Below are 16,684 nucleotides of genomic sequence, written 5' to 3' on the forward strand. Positions count from 1 at the left end.
TTCAGTCCACGAAGCGCGAACGGCGTTAATTTCGACGTTTTGGCTGAAAGCTGTTGATCGATTGCTGCAAGCTGCTGATCGCCCTGCCATCTGCTAGTCTTCTTGGTTAGCTCAGTTGGTAGCGCGACCTGCCCGGACAGGCAGCCATAGGTCCAATCTCCGCACCAGAAAACCTCTGTTGTTTTCTCTTGCAGCCTCAAGGTTATGCTTGGGGGGACGCTAATAAGTAATTCCCTGTTATTACAAGTTTCTTCCAGCTTGGGGGATTCGCCTAAACTCAGATCATATGGAAATATTCCTGCGCTCATTTCTCATCCTTTCCACCGGCAAGGTAGCTGAGTGGTCTGGACTTCGGCTGCTGAGCTACTCCCAGGTCGCAGATAGGTCGCAATCCCGGCGACGGCAGATCTATTTTCATGAAGGTGATATTCAAGGCGCTTGAGTACTATGATTCCAGTCGACCTCGATGGTACCTATAGATCGCCGAAACTAGACAGGAAATTGACTTCCACTGCGATGTCCAACAATGCCGCCAGTGCGTCTTCGCCGCGAAAAAAAAGACTTATCGACTTTTTATCGTAGCTCTTATTATGACTGGCGTCGAAACACGTGATCCCTGGGAAGTAAGCACGAGCCCTTATGGCATGCCAAAAGCCGCTTAAAATAGTACTTGCGGCGAGAGTCTTTCTCATACAATATGACTCAACTACTTCACGCTGCCTTTCGCGATTGGCGGGCTCATCGTAAGTGCTGCCCAGTCAGAAACGCAAGTTGTGCGAGCGCGCTCGCGAACTTTGGCTCCTATGAGACTGACTATGCAGCTCTTAACCGATGGCTCGTTAGGGTAAAGGAGTGGATTCCGAGAGAAGGCAAGGGTAACAAGGGGCGGCAGAAAGTTAGGTGGGAGGATGAGACTGGGAACTTTGTAGGGTTAGGGCGGCCGAAGGTGGTACATGATGGGGTTAATCGGAGGTATATGAGAGTAGACTTTGTCCTGCAGTGCACGTAGTTATGCAGATGATGATAATGAACCTGTTGCGTCAGCAATTGTGTTTTTTTTTTAAATGACAAGGTACACTGAACCTTTGCTACCCCTGTCGCAGAATTAGAGTTCCTATGCATCGTATTAGAAGCGCTGCTTTTATTACTCACCTTCCAGGCGTTAGGACCCTCGCTGAAGTGACTGGAAATGCTTGTTTCTGCACTGCACGTTTGACTCGCGTCGGCGGGGGCCTGCTGGGGCTGTAGAGCCAGCGTCAGGGCCGTCTGTGCCACGAGAATCGCGGCGGCAGTCCGCATTGCTCAGAGGCTTCTCGACAGTCGGGCGCAGAAATATGTTTCATACGTCTGCTCGACGATTATATATATAAGCAGTGCCAGAAAGAATTGGTGGCGCTGACCTTTAATAATGGAACAGAGCAAGTGCGTGACAAGACGGATCACCTCATCCAGGTTTTGCAACGTTCAACAATAAGAAACGATGCGCCAACGAACTAACGCCGTCAGATTCCAAAGCGAGAAAGCTGGATTGATTGGGATAAAGGAAACAAACCCAAGTTCCGTGAATTTCTGCCCTGAATATGCTCACAAAAGACACCGATGCGACACATTCCTGAATAAGCTCTCTCATATGCTGTAACCATGTGGGACTGTGAAAAACTAGAAGTCGTTCGTGGCAAAGGCAGTCACAAAGGTGATATGCAAGTGCCACCGACTCGCTTTTCTTTTTTTGCGCTGATGAGCGTGGTTATTTGCATGCTTAGTACTCTTTTAGGCGACATTTTTGTATCCCGACGACAAACGCCAACGACCACTGATAGTGGTGTACTTGGCTTCCACTCTAACTGTGTCAACTTGGTGATTCAAACATGTGACCCAAATTAAACAGGAGGCGTGTATTTGTGAAGATGCGGGCAGGTGACTATGAGGTGAGCAGTTGGGTTCACCAAGCCGGTAGTTTGAGTAAGAGCGTTCCTGATTGGCTGTGACGATTCCTGCGCGCCAGTAATCCTTCACGAAGCGTTCTTATACGCAAGAAGCTTTGTAAACTCAGCGCATGCTTTGCTGACGCTGCAACCTGGTTTGTACAACCATATCACTATGGGATGTTGCAAAGTAAATGTGAATGCCAAAGCACCACTTCGAAGGCCTTTGCGTTGAGCCCACGGTGTCAAACATAGATGTGATGAGTTGTTCGTTGGCCCACATGTTATGAAACAAACAAAAACAACAGATGACATGCTGACACTGGATACACTTAATGTAGATCATGACAAGACCGGCGAAACGCAAAAGGCGCTCGTGTGCTGTGCGATGTCAGTGCACGTTAAATATCCCCACGGGGTCGAAATTACTCCGGAGCTCTCTACTCCCTCCGGAGTGGAGGGAGTGGTGACCTCCGGAGCCTTATCTCTTTGAGTCCCACCTTCCTCTATTGCATCATATTGCATCATGGCAGGTTGAGGTGTCCATCAAGAAGTGGGACAGTTATTGCGGCGTTCATTTTCTGATAACTACTCATCGTCAGCATATAGGACTTTTTTTTTTTAGTGGGGGGGGGGGGGGGGGGGAGTAAACGTTCGAAGAATATTTGGCCACCTGCATCGCATAGCACTGTGGCCTTTTTGGACTTTACCTCCATCGAAACACGGCTGCCTTCACTGAGACTCGACCCAGTCAGTGACTTTGGGCTATGCAGCCAACGCCGAAGCCGTTCAGCCGACGCTGTGATGATCATCATTTTGGAACACCGCTGCAGAGCCTCTCGTACAGATTGCCACATGATGTACTACGATATATCTACTCAAAGGGGCGAAGCTTCTCAAAAATATTGCAGCTGAGAAAACATTCCTCGGAAATATCCTACCTGTGGGTTCGGCAGCGCTTCGATGCATCGTACTCACATGGCTCCCATGTTCTTCACGCAGGCTGTCGTCCTTTTTGGCTGTCGTCTTCACTTGAGGGCGCCTTGCTGCGCGCGGACGGAGGCTTCGACCTCGGGTGGCCCCCGTCAGCAGCTCACCCGTTGCTGTCCACTTTCGTGGCCTACCGCCCGTTCCCGAGGACCAACCAGATAACCTACGCATCTGCACCGCTGTCCCCACAGTCCCGACACCGCCCTGTTTACCGCCAACACTGACCGGATATCAAGCTATGGCATCGAGAGTGACGTCAGGCGCCATCGATATAAACGGCGCTGAAATGCTGAAATCAGCACACTCTTCAGTAGGCTCGGCAGCACTTCGATGCATCGTACTCACATGGCTCCCATGTCCTTCACGCAGGTAACAAATTGTTAGTCCCTGTTTGCAGCCCGCACTCGTCATGCTGCGTTGATAGCGTTGCCGAGCCCACGTTGTTTTTTTAGAATTGTTCATGACTGCACTGAAATTCTGCTTGATCTGCTCGTATTATGTGGTGACGGAGAGTAAAACCCGGTTCCTATTACCACTCGTTCATCCCAGACGACCTGTGATTTTATGTCTGTTCTTGACGAAATTAGATCCGGTCAAGCGTCGCTCCTGAATGAAATGAAATCAATTCACTTGTGGCGACACACCTGCTTCTGTCACTACACGCTATGGACGTCGGGTACGCTGCACAGACTTTTACAAGCCCTGAGGGCTTGTAAAAGGTGGGGGTGATGTGGCGACACACTCTGCGCATATTTCCGCGCAGCCTCCACCTTGTTATCATCCAGCCCAGCTTAGCACGGCCATGCGCTGGACGGCGTTACCGATAAAACACAGCGCCATCTCTGCGCCACCTGATGTATGCGTCGCCGACGGTTGCTACAAAAACAGGCTGCCCGGCTGGGAAGGGCGGCTTTTTCCTTCCGCTACCGAGACGAGCGTAGCGTTGGTATGCTCGTCCGCTGCCGCCGCTAATCGAATAAACAGTTGCTCCGTTTTTATGTTGGGATTCGTCCCTCAGCAGAAACGACATCCCACGCACTAAAAAACTTTCAGAAAATGACCAAACACTTGACGACATCAAAACACGTCTAACAAAAATTGTAGACTGTTTTTCATCAATAGAATCCTTTCAAACACATCTGGAGAGTGTCCAGACAGTCACAGGGCAGCATAACGCTGACATTTCTAACCTGAGCGCCCGTATCGATGACGCTGAAGGCAGGAATCGACGCTGTAATCTCATGTTTTTTGGCCTTAAAGATACTGACAGGGAGGCATGGGCTGAGTCAGAAAAGCTAGTAGTAAATGTTTGCCAAGACCATCTAGGCATAACACTAGAACAATCAGACATTGAGCGCGCACACCGCACAGGAACTTTTGAACCAAGTAAAGACAGACCTATAATCGTTAACTTTTCTTTTTTTTTAAGTTAAAGAACACGTTCTTTCCAATGCCAAAAAACTGAAAGACTCAGGTTACGCGATTTTCGAAGATTACTCGACAAACACCCGCAATGCTCGATGATCCCTAATTGCTTTTGCCAAGTCCCAGAAAGTAAAGTTTAAGCTTCGCCGCGATAAGATGACAGTTGGTGATACTAAATATACCTACGAGCGAATTACGAAACAGGTCCCCTGGCTCCGCCCATAGCTATATGAAATCAATTCAACAAATCATAACAAACATCCACTGAATGTTCTGTACACCAATATCAGAAGCATTTTACCGAAACGTGATGCTCTTCATCATCTCATTGACACTACAGACTCTGACACCATTCTGCTCACTGAAATGAGGCTAGACACCTCTGTCAACGACATTGAACTTCAGGCTACTTCTTCTGATTTCGATATCGTTCGCTGTGACCGTTCCGATCGGCGCGGGGGCGGTGTCCTCGCTGCTACCAAATGTCACCTACAGTGCTCTGTTTTAAATATTAGCTCCTCTTTACAAATTCTATTTTTATCATGCACGTCTTCCTATCCGCCGGTAGTCGTCGGTGTATGTTATCGTCCGCCGGACGCTGACTCTACTTTTGTAGTAAATTTTCACAACGCCCTTCATTCCGTACCTTCCGTTCACCCAAATGTTCCGATCCTTCTTTTGGTAATTTTAACTTTCCGTCCATAACCTGGTCCAATCTGGCTCACACAACATCAAAAGATAACACAGAAAGCAGCTTTGTTAACACCTGCATGACTTTTGGCTTAAGCCAAATTGTTACCGCCCTGCAAGCGTTAGCGACCACACTTCGAATATTCTTGACCTCTTATTAACTTCCCATCCCGATAACGTTTTATCTCTTGTGCACCTTCCCAGCCTCAGTGACCACGCAGTATTACACGGAACGTTTTAGTTCCAACTACCGCGAACAAAAAGCGTAAAAAACAATAACCCACTGTTACAAAGGTGACTATACAAGTATCAACAATGAGCTTGCCACTTTTAGTTCCTTCTTCCTTAAGGACTTCTCGCGGCGTTCGGTCGAATTAAACTGGTCCCTCTTTAAAAACAAAATGCAGCAACTCACCGAAAAACAGGTTCCTACAATCGAAGTAACTGAACGCTCTTCATCGCCATGGTTCAACTCATCTCTGAAACGCTTTCGTAACAAAAAGAAACGTTTATTTAGAATAGCTAAACTGACTAATCGCACTAGCGCCTGGACGAAATATTTCGAGTCTGAAAAAACATTTGTATCACTATCCGCGAAAGCAAAATATGTATTCTACGCATCCACTTTGCCCACAATGCTCCATTCGAACCCCCAAAAGTTCTGGAATGTTATTAACCCGAAGGTTTCGAAGCCTTTATCCTTGTTGGACACACACAACTGCCCAGTTCCTGATGGTGAAGCCGCAGAATTGTTAAACCGCATTTTTTCTGCTGTATACACCAACGACCCGAATGATAACGTACCTGAAATTAGTTACCCTGACCACCCCACCATGCTTGACATCATGTTCGAACCGCACGGCATTAGGAAGCTCATCGAGTCACTCAAGCCCACGTCATCAGCTGGCATTGATGGAATCAATTCTAAAATACTAAAAAATACTAAAAATGTCGCAAGCGTGCACTTATCTCACATATTTCAGCAATCTCTGTCATCCGGAGTGGTGCCGGCCGACTGGAACGTGGGTAAGATTATTCCAATTCGCATAAAAGATCCATCTTCATGCAAAAATTTCCGTCCTGTTTCGCTCACCGGTGTCGTTTCCAAATTAATAGAGCATATTATTTACTCTAGCACAATTAAATTCTTAACCGCGATCAATTTCTTGCACCCTAGCCAACATGGCTTTCTTAAAGGATTATCTTGCGAAACCCAACTAGCATTGTTTATTCATGACATAAGTTCCTCCACTGACAGCAACATTCCCGTAGACGCAATATTCATTGACATCAAAAAGCATTTGATAAGGTTCCTCACGGACGCCTCTTCGCAAAACTTTCGAGTTTAAATAATAACCGATCAGTTTTGAACTGGATTCATTCCTTCCATACTAAAAGACAGCAATTAGTCTATGAGAACAAGTGCTCATCACAAATGCCCCGTATCATCTCCTGAGTGCCTCAAGGTACTGTTCTCTGCCCTTTACTTTTCCGCATTTACATCAATGACTTATCGAGTAACATATCTTCTAACATTCGTTTGTTCGCAGATGACTGTGTAACTTACGCCCCATCCACAGCATCACCGACGTAACCGCATTACAGAATGATTTAAACCTTATTGAATCTTCGTGTAATAAATGGTTAATGAATATCAATAATAATAAAACATCTCTCATATCACTCGATCGAAAGCGCTCCTGCCCATCACCCAGTTACGTCATTTTTGATTCGGCAATCACCTCTGTCCCTTCTTAGAAGTACTTAGGTATTAACAGAACTCATGATCTATCCTGGTCCCATCACATACCAGCAGTCATTAACGATGCTAACCGATGTCTTGGTTTCCTCCGCCGTCACCTAAGACTCGCCTCCCCGTCTGTAAAACTTATGGCCTATCTAACCCTTATTCGACCAAGATTAGAGTACGCATGCGCTATTTGGGACCCACATCAATCATTTCATATTAACACTCTCGAATCAGTGCAGAATCGAGCGGCTTCATTTATCTATTCTAACTACCCCTATTTCACTAGTGTCTTTAAAGTTTCAACCTAACCTGCCAGCACTCGTTACTCGGCGTAAAATTTCTCGACTTCGCCTCTTCCACAAATTTTATCATTCACAGCCATCCAACTATGTCATTCAGCCTTCTCACCGGACCTCGCAATGTGTCAGCCACGCCAAAAGTGTTTACCCGGCATTTGCCCATACTTCGACGCATCTTTTTTCATTCTTCTTTCAGACTGCAAAAGACTGGAATGATCTTCCCGTTGACGTCGTGCACCACTCCAAGCCACAATATTTCAAGCCATCAATCGAAAAATTATTTGTTCGTGTAATAACTGATGTATCTTTTTGTTTGTTTTTCTTCATGTAACAACTTTGCCCCTCATGTACCTGGGGGCTTCGAGGTGTATGTTAAATAAAAAATAAAGATAAATAAAATTAAAGCAAGCAGCAGAGATATGCAATTTCGCCATTTCAAGTATTTTCGGCTTATCTTCTACTCGGTGCATGCACGAGAATAAGGAATTATTTGTGGAAATAGTTAAGATCGCGTTAATATGCCATGGTTCCCTAAGCACGTTCGGCGCAGTGGTTTACTGTTGTTCTGGACCGGTGAGACCGCGGTTCGTTTACCGATCTTAAACATTAACAGCATGCTAAGTACTTATCTCTAGGGGTGCTTTCCTTTCAGGTTTGCGGTTCTTCAGATTTTTCACTCTGCTTTCTATCCCTTAACAATCAGCTGCACGCAAAACATTTAGTATTTCCCTTATGTGCATTACCATTTAGGTTGCATTCCGAAATGTTCTGAAGCAACATTACCCTTTTAAAAAGGTTTGTGATGAGCCGGTAGGCGCAATCTGAATGTGGTGCTCGGCACAAAATTGAGACGCAAGACAGTGGCAGCCGCTAGACTTTTATATCCCCAGCGTGGTGGCCAATACAGCCGTCCTGCCTACAGGACTCTGAACTGCTGCCGCGGCCGCCGCTTCGCTGGCCTCCTTTCGCGTCACGCTGAGGAAGATCTGCTCCAGCGACGTGTCCGTGATGAAGAAGTCCTGGAGCTTAAACTTCTTCTTGATCTTCGCCATGCGCGTGAACATCTCGCTCCACAGCATGTGAACCCGCGACATCCGAAACTCCAGCTGGCCCTGCGCAAGCGGCAATGACAGGACTTAATAATTATCTTCCGCTAGCGCGAGGTGGAAGACGTTCTTCTAACTTTCGTTTCGTTGGAAGAATCGATGCGTGAAAAGCTGCACTGTTGTCACCCTTATGAAAAAGAACGTGCGATCCCGTGGCATCGAACTCTTCTTGTGGCGACACACAGCGGCCGCTTTTGACAAAGTGGTGGGAAGGGTTTTGCTGTCTTGCCTGCTTCTGGCAATAAAAAATCGCATGATCCTTTCCTCTTCGTCCCTGAAAACGCTGTCGTAAAAGATCTTATTTGACACCAGGTGGCGCCGCGTACCCCGAAACGACCATAGCGGTGCACGCTACCACCCCGTTTCAAAACGGATGCTCCTAACATCGATACATTCATCCATCCATATTGTGAGACGTTACCTTTCAGAGGAATTAATAATGCAAGCAGAGCCATGCACAAGTGCTGGCTGCACCTTCACATACTTTGGGAGAACAGCTGATGTGGATGAACACAAATGCCAGCTAAGTGCTCAAGGCATCAACGTGAGGCTTCTGCCCGCTTGTCTCGAGCCACGAAGTCAAGAGATATGTGCGAAAGATTGATATTTGGAACAGTGCTTCATTTACAATACAGCCCTACAGAGCAAGCGAATGGCATAATTCTCAGTCAACCTAAATGACACTTAATGGCGTTGCTTCCTGTTGTATTGAAAACATAATGACTAGCGGGGTCTCGGAAAAAAGATTATTAAAACTTGCACTGCGCTTCTGAATGGCTGAGTGCACACAAAATTAACAAAAAGCAGCGCGAAGTTGGCCTGTGCAGGTTACATAAGAAATGGATACAGAAAGATATGGAGTAGCCACAGGGTTTGTTTTCGAGCAGTGTAGCAGGGCCCTTATGGTGCCTATGAAGCTAGCAAGGTCATTAAGGGTCACAATAAGACTTCTTCGTAGCCTTCAGAGATTATGACCTTCTGGTATGCCGTAACTTACCGCCAACAACGCTCAAATGCACACCCGTGGCATGGGCATTTTTTAATTTGCATGCTGGCGTTAGTACGTGCATCTGTCTGTGCCTTAGTTAACTTCTATTACACTTAGCGACAGCTATTCCTGGCAATGAAGGGATGGCTACAGGGAGTAGCGTCCGTAACTGCCATTCTGGACAATATTTCAGCCGCACGACGGTCTGCCTGACCTCCTGACGTTTTGATCTCTTCTTGGTAGCTTCAATCCGTCGTCGGTGTAGCTGGCGCCATCAATGGACCCTTCTAGTAACAAGACATATATCGCGAGTTTGTTGTAATCAAGACACGGATTTTTTTTTACTTTCTAACGCGGCAAGTTGGAAGTTATGTAGAAGTATGCCTTAAATGTGCTGCATTTTACGCTGCGTAGGAACAGGGAACTTGTTTCAGCTGCGTAGCTTCCGTTCCTCTGCCACAAAACGTTCCCTCAGTGCACATCTGTCGAGCTCATGAGCTGTGAAACATGGTGCAAACAATATTTTAGTTGAGGAAATGCATTTATGAGTATATTGTAGGGTGAATGAGGCAAGTACCTCGTAGCTGTGCACCAGCTCGGCTTCCTTGAAGTTCTTCGACACATCTGAGGCCACCTCTTTATGGTAGAAGATGTCCTGCTTGCGGTCGGGGTACGTCTTGACGGTGATGGTGTACCCCTTGCCGAATTTCTCCTTGAGGTGCGCCAGCGAGCCGAGGCACTGAAGACGGCCCTCACCGAGGATGGCGATGCGGTTGCAGAGGAACTCCACGTCGGCCATGCTGCGGCACGGTTTTAATGGTTAAACGGGCTCAAGACAGGAAAAAGACATTTAGTTTTCATAAAAGGCTGGCAGACAAGCACCTCTGTGCCTATTCCTTCCCTCCGTCCGGGTACCGGGCACAACAAAATGGCTATGAGGTAGCTGCGCGACCTTCACTGATAGCCCAGGATGGACAAAAAAGTTGAACTTATCAGTCATTGTCTCATTTTCAGACTTGAGTTCAAAAGTCTGCGAAGTCATCGTTCACGCGTTTGCAACCCGTGACATTGCAGGAGGACCTTAACTGACGCTTGCCATAGATGTAGCAGGACTGCTTCAGTGGGCATCTTCAAACTGCGCACACATAAAAACCCTGACATAACAGCATTTAAAGTAGCCTGAAGTTGCATTGGCACCAAGAGCCATGTCGCAGGCTGCTGTCGATTTCCTTAGCGAGGTATTCAGCTAGAAGGGATTGCCGGAGGAAATTGTAACGGGCTACAAGCAGCTCAAGTACAGAGTTCTCGAGGAATTGTTGAGAGGTAGGAGAACTGATCTTCACTAAGCTAACTGCAGGGAAACGATGCCATCGAAATATTCAGCAGGGTGCTCATGCAATGATGCAATACGTCGAAGGTGGAGAAACTCTCTTCGCAGATTTCCTCACTTGATTACCTCGGCTCGTAATGGTCTACCCATCACGCCGCGACCTGCGTGCCACCAGCATGGCTCCACCCTGGTAGTACACCCATAACACCCTATTGAAAAAACTCTGCGTGAGTTTGCACGAGAACAGTGATTTTTGTACGATCACGTTCATTTTGCACACGAATCCGCAGAAATTGTGCGTTACCTGTACGCATTCTGTGCGTCCTGTGTGTACATGATCGCGTACTGTGAGCTGAAAGACGTACACGCACACTCTTTGTGTGTAAAAAATCGTGGACTCTCGTGGACAACTCTCTGTGCGTGGACATCTGCGTGCTGAGAGGGGGCTTGCCGAAGCTGTGCGTGCTTATGTGCATACTGACCAAGCTCAGTGAGGCTGCGTGTGGCCATGTGTGCGTTTGCTTGCTTAGTAGCAACTTGTCGAGACTGTAAAGGCCCATTTAGGGTGAAAGCAAACAAAGTTCGAGCATTCAGTTAATGATTACTTCTCAATAATGAGCAATAAGCTCACGTTTTGCTGTTTTATGATTTTCGTCTTGGCGTAAATACCGATTAATCATTTTCAACTTCAGCAAACAAATAACCAAAAAATTATCTTTTAGTGCAAAATGGTTCCCTTCGATACTGCAGGGACCTGTACATGACAACATGCACACTGAGCAAGAACTTGTCAACATTGCAAGTTCATTGTAAAATAATGTAAAAAACAAGCTTCTAATGACTCTTACAGCATCCTTCAATTCTTCCTTTAACCAATTCTGAAAGTTACAGATATCTTATAGATGCATGATGAAAGCCATCCACAGCATTTATGTTGTCACCCGTCATGCAGACAGCCATATTTCGAAATCAGAAGCAACACAACCATTTGTTGCTTGCACTCGAAAGGAGTCAATCAATGGAATAACTCTGAAAGGGCAACAGTGTTTGTTAGGTGCAACAAACAAGCTTGGGGATATAATCAGGTTCAATCAAACATGACGTGCAGAAAGCGAATTGTGAGCTGTAACAGGAATGTTACGAGGCAATTTCTAAAACCATTTCCAAAGCAATTTCCAAAGTCATTAGCATAAATTTACATACACGTAAAAAAGCCATGTAAGCCTACATGAAAAGACAGTTTTGAATTCACAGTTGGTGTCAAAAGTTCAGAAATTAGTGCCCTCTCTCAATTTCAGTGACAAATCACAGATCGATTAATTAATTCCCAGTATGGCTCCAGAACAAATCCAATGAATCTCAAATGTGCGAAGTATATATACCACACATGTTGCCTGATTAGCACCAGCATTGCATGATGCATGACGAAGTATCACACTCTTCATTCTTCTTCGATCTGTTTTGAAATTTGCACTACCACAAAGACCATCTGGATGGACTATGATTCCATCATATTGCTGAGAGTCACGTTCGGAGACCAAGAGCAACACAACAGTGTGCTGCACATGAGTGGATATAATGCACTGGGACAACTGTGCACAGTAAGGAACGCTTGTAAGGCGTCAGGTATTTGCTTGGGGAATGTAATCAAGTTCAGTCATGTTTCATGTGTAGAAAGGAAGATAAAAGTTGTAGCAGAACTATGAAATCCAACATCCAATACTGAACTTCCCCAGGTGATCTACACACACATAAAAAGCACGAAAGGATAAGCTCAGCGGTACTGTTAAGTTTGATGCCCTTTGAGGTTTGACTTGCGCGTCTGTATGCAACCATCAGATACCATCTTGAAGTTACCAGAATGCCCAAAACAACTTTGTTGAACTGTTCTACTCTAAACTGAAATACTTTTCCTTAAAACATTTTTTTTTGCAACATGCTGTGTAGCTAATTATAAAATAAAGAAAAGAAGCTGATAAAATTTTCTCATCTCAAGCGTACTGATAAGTACACAAATCTGAGTGCTTTCAAGAGAGGTGACGCACCCGGTATTCAGTGTCCAGAAGCATACATAATGCTGCAGAATCCTATAGCAAGAAAATTTCTTTTAGTTGACAGATGGCTATGTCTGGTCACAAAGTCAATACCAAGTAAGGCGCATATCCTAACCTGCAATTACATGAAGCTGCACGTGCTTCATAGGCTGTAACTCCGCCAATAACTGCTACATATTTCCCACCTCTAGCACGAGTGCGGAATCAATATACAGCATGGAAACAGCAGTTTTGTTGCTTTAGCTTCTTTACTATGCTGTTTAGGCAAGAGACGAGTTGAAATATTTGCATGGGCAGTTCTCGATTGAAGTAACGTAAAAAACATCCGCACTCCTTTCTGCTGAAGCGACTGGTGGACCACTTTTGCATGTCGCATCTCGTATGACTTGCTAAGGGTCCAGACTGACACACGCACTTCGTCAAACCTTCACACAAAACACTCTTCGCTTTTGCTATAAGCTCCGGCCACAGGCAGTAAGTGTCCCGTCACCGTTCACATCAACGTTGGTTCACATCGCAAAAGAAGGCAGCGCTCGCAGGCGGTCAGTTTGAGCTGACAGCGACAGGCGTTGCAGGCACACCGCCGACTAAGTTTCCAAGGAAGCCACACTGTAGAAGGGCGCCGTCTTGTAATCGAAACACACCACAGAAACAATGGCCACTGTCGCTGCTTATGAGCCAGGCATTTTTGCAACGAAGTTAGCAGAGCAATAGGCCGAAAGGTTCGACTCATCAAACGACGGCACCGCACTGCTGACCTCATTATCGTTGTCGACCAGACATCCATAACACATATGCCCCGACGGATCGCTTAATTGGGAGCTGCTACTACTCTTGGATGAGAGCGCGCCCACCGGCAGCACACACCGGTAATCCTTCTTCTTTTGCGATTCCAGCACAGTAACAGCGGCGCGCAAGACCGCCCAGCAGCAGCACGAGAAAACAAGCGAAGCTCACGGCGGTGATCTCAGAAACCATACAGCATGTCGGATAGGCTTTGGATTTGACGCGCTAGACCATGCCTACTCACGCACGCACGCACGCACGCACGCATGTACCGACACGCATATTCATGAGTCCACGCGTCACAAATTTCTCAAGTTTTTAATGCTAATATGTGCACAAGAACTTAATTATTTTTGTAACGAAAGTTTCATTTGGTTTTAATCCTTTGCTATCGCACTGCCCAAAAGCATAGAGCCCGAAAGAGACGACCTGGAGGAATGCCTGGAGGCGATGCCTTTCTAAACGGGCCGAAGGAAGCCGGAACTGGCCGAAGCGCTAGCCAACGAACGCAGCGTCTGGGAAGGGACAGCATGGCGGACAGCATTGCTACGTTTGTCGTGTCGTGGTCCTCCTTTGTGGTGCCGAGGGCGTGAGCCATCGCTGGCATGAGCATTTGTCACTCTTCCGATATGTGATGTGCCGACAGCAGTGAAATTCGCTGGTGCGATGTACGAAAACGTGGTAAGGTGCTGAGTAAACCTGTGTTTATAGCGTGCGTCAGCGGGCTCGACGGATAGCGCGTCGTCCTTTGCGCGCCTTCACTGGAAACGCTATGCTGACGGCGGGGCTCATTTCCTCCATGGCGGAGCAGCTGGTGGGAGACCACTACCCGGGTGACATCTCGCATCTTGGGGGTAAGTTAATTTTCTTCGAACCTGTTCATTATTTCAAAGCCTTTGCGCACAACTGGCCACGTCAACACAGCTAGTACAGAGACGCGAAGACGCAGTGCCTATCGCGGCAGCACGCAGCGCTGAAAGGTTGTTTGCTGGCGGCACACGGGCATGAATGCGCGTGTAGTGTCAGTGGTCACACGGTCATGGTCAGTATGCCATGCAAATATGCACAGCTGATCCGATCGCGGGGTGCACGATATCGGCGCCGTACTGCCGCCGTACTGCCATTCATCTCTCGCCGAGAATGGAATATGTGCCCACCAATAGATCTTCGGCCCGGGCTTTACATTCTCGCCGCATGTTACGCTGTAATTGAAGTAACAGCGCTCGAGCAGTATAACTACGTAGACTGCGATTCAGCTGTATGCGTTAGGATTGAGCTTCCTCCTCTTTCACTTGTATTTCACTTGTACTTTTATAAATTGTGTATTTAAGGTACGAAGCTCCGTATGATCCAGCTGCGTTCGTACTTATAGCCGAGCCAGTGTAGTCGAGCCTTGAATAGCAGAACGGTGAGATAAAAACAAATTGCTCTGAAGTTTTTCACCTCTATTTTGGCATTCGCTTTTTCATACTTTGGCTCGGAGCTGAAATGGTACAAACAACTGCAAAATGCACACAGGTGCCCTAGCTCCATTTGGCCTAAATCCCGAAGTTGCAGTGAAATTTAAGGGTAATTGAGCCTTTAATATGTACGAAGAATAAACTTAATTGATTCATGATTATAACCAATGGCGGAAATAAATCTGACTTTGACTTAAATATGCTGAGGTACCTCTCCAATACCTTATTTGATGTTAAAGGAAAAAGTGTGGTTTTCTGCAATTGGCACTATTAATTCATCATACCTGTGAGAATGTGAAATCAGTGCTAATCATGCCAGATTTCAAATTGAGGGACGCATGCAGAATTTGAAGCAAACCAGCCTTCTACTGAAAATATCGTTCTGCTGTGGTCTGTTCTTTTGAATGGTGGCATGTATTGTAGAAACGATGCTGGATATCGATATGCAAGTGATGTCTCGTCTGAGGCTAGCTTGTGAATGACTGCCGTGGTTATGAATTTCTTGTTGCCTGGCCCACTTCGAAATGTGGTTAAACAGTCGTGTTCCATTCTGCGACCGGCTCCTTTTTGTGCCTTGCATTTTGCCTTACATGCTTGATTCTAGTCCATTTTTTGCACTGTGCTGCTGTTAAATGTGTCTTTTTACCTTGCAGCAAGCTCCACATAGCTTTACCAGCAATGCCTCTTCCAAGCTCTCCAGTATAGCTGTGCCAGCCTTTCACTTGGTGCTAGGATGCCCAGCAAGCAAGCAGGCTTTTGAGGTAAGCACTGAAGACATCTTCCGACACAAGTAGCTTTTATTTTCCTAGTCCACTGCTACTTGTGTGACCCCTCGTTATGTTGATTTTTGCAAGTTAGGTTGCCTATTAAGGGCTCTCTTTTGTTTTTCACCTGCTGCTGTGGCCTACTGCATTGGTGTTCGGCTACTGAGCCCAAAGACGCGGGATTGAATTGTGGTGGCTTCGTTTCGACAAGGCGAAATGCATATTTGCTCGTGTGTTATGCAATGTCAGTGCATGTTAAAGAATCTTTGGTGGTCGAAATTTATGCACAGCCCTCCTCTATGAATGGAGCTATTGTTCAACTTTGAGGCATTAAAGGGACACTGATGGCAAGCTGAAGTTGACCTGTGATGATGAAGTTCCGCATCCTAACCACAAAGACGACACTTTTTCTGAAAGTGGAGCTTTATAAGCCAGAGAAAGCAAAACATACAATTGTCATCAGCACCGGCTGATATCGGAAATAAATTGCGATGTGATGACTCCGTTTTTTTTTGGCACAGATTCCAGAGGCTAGGCTGAACTGCCATTCACCTCAGAACGGTTATCATGGAGTCCTTTGTGTAGACTTCATGAGTTCAAATCGAGTGTCGGGAAAATTTTTAAATGTAATTTTTGCACCAATCATTGTGTTGATGGCCTTTGCGCTGCTGTTAAAACCCGGGATAGCAGTATGGTATCCCATAAAACTAGGTTCAGGACTTGCAGGAAGTGGTTTATCACATTCCGCTAGCTTGTGAAAGAAACTACTTCAGGGATATGTGCAGGTGTCTTTAATGTGTTCCTGAGTGAGCACTAACTCGTTAGGGGGAAGGCAGCTTCTAATCTGGCACTACAGTGCCAATGTTGTGAGTGTAAATCATAAGATGACCCATCAGTGTGTACGCCTGATTTCTGTGACACTTCAGTGGTGTATAGAAGTGGTAAACAAATCTGTAAGGTATTTGATGCATATCTCCAAGGCAACAGCTGTATGAGTAGCGAAGCCATTAGTCAATCTTCAACGGAAAGAATTTTCTCTTTTAGATGACGTGCTTGTATATCAGTGACAGTTATTTGTTGTCCTGCCTTTCGCTGGTGTGGGTCATGTGTGGCGCAT

The 16,684-nt window shown here is 46.2% G+C and overlaps 1 protein-coding gene across 1 annotated transcript; it reads right to left on the bottom strand.

Moving 5' to 3' along the window:
• Positions 1 to 7,939: 7,939 nt before the first annotated feature.
• On the bottom strand, positions 7,940 to 15,308 carry LOC149324899 (uncharacterized). Its single transcript, XM_089565207.1, has 3 exons — positions 12,889 to 15,308; positions 9,751 to 9,973; positions 7,940 to 8,191 (listed from the first exon to the last, which is right to left on the bottom strand). Exons 1-3 carry the CDS (start codon positions 12,924 to 12,926, stop codon positions 7,958 to 7,960), a joined length of 495 nt encoding a protein of 164 aa, XP_089421333.1. The 5' UTR covers positions 12,927 to 15,308; the 3' UTR covers positions 7,940 to 7,957.
• Between the last annotated feature and the right edge of the window lie 1,376 nt (positions 15,309 to 16,684).

The sequence above is a fragment of the Amblyomma mixtum genome, unplaced genomic scaffold, assembly GCF_055824585.1.
Source record: "Amblyomma mixtum isolate Tamu unplaced genomic scaffold, ASM5582458v1 scaffold_122, whole genome shotgun sequence".
NCBI lineage: Eukaryota > Metazoa > Arthropoda > Arachnida > Ixodida > Ixodidae > Amblyomma > Amblyomma mixtum.

Bases quoted from the DNA above. Each gene is read 5' to 3' on its own strand.
- LOC149324899 (XM_089565207.1), bottom strand. From the start codon at position 12,926: ATGCAAAAGTGGTCCACCAGTCGCTTCAGCAGAAAGGA. The intron at 9,974-12,888 runs GTGCGGATGTTT...ACCGTGCCGCAG, and splicing joins AGTCGCTTCAGCAGAAAGGA to CATGGCCGACGTGGAGTTCC. The intron at 8,192-9,750 runs GTACTTGCCTCA...CCGCTTGCGCAG, and splicing joins AGCTGGTGCACAGCTACGAG to GGCCAGCTGGAGTTTCGGAT.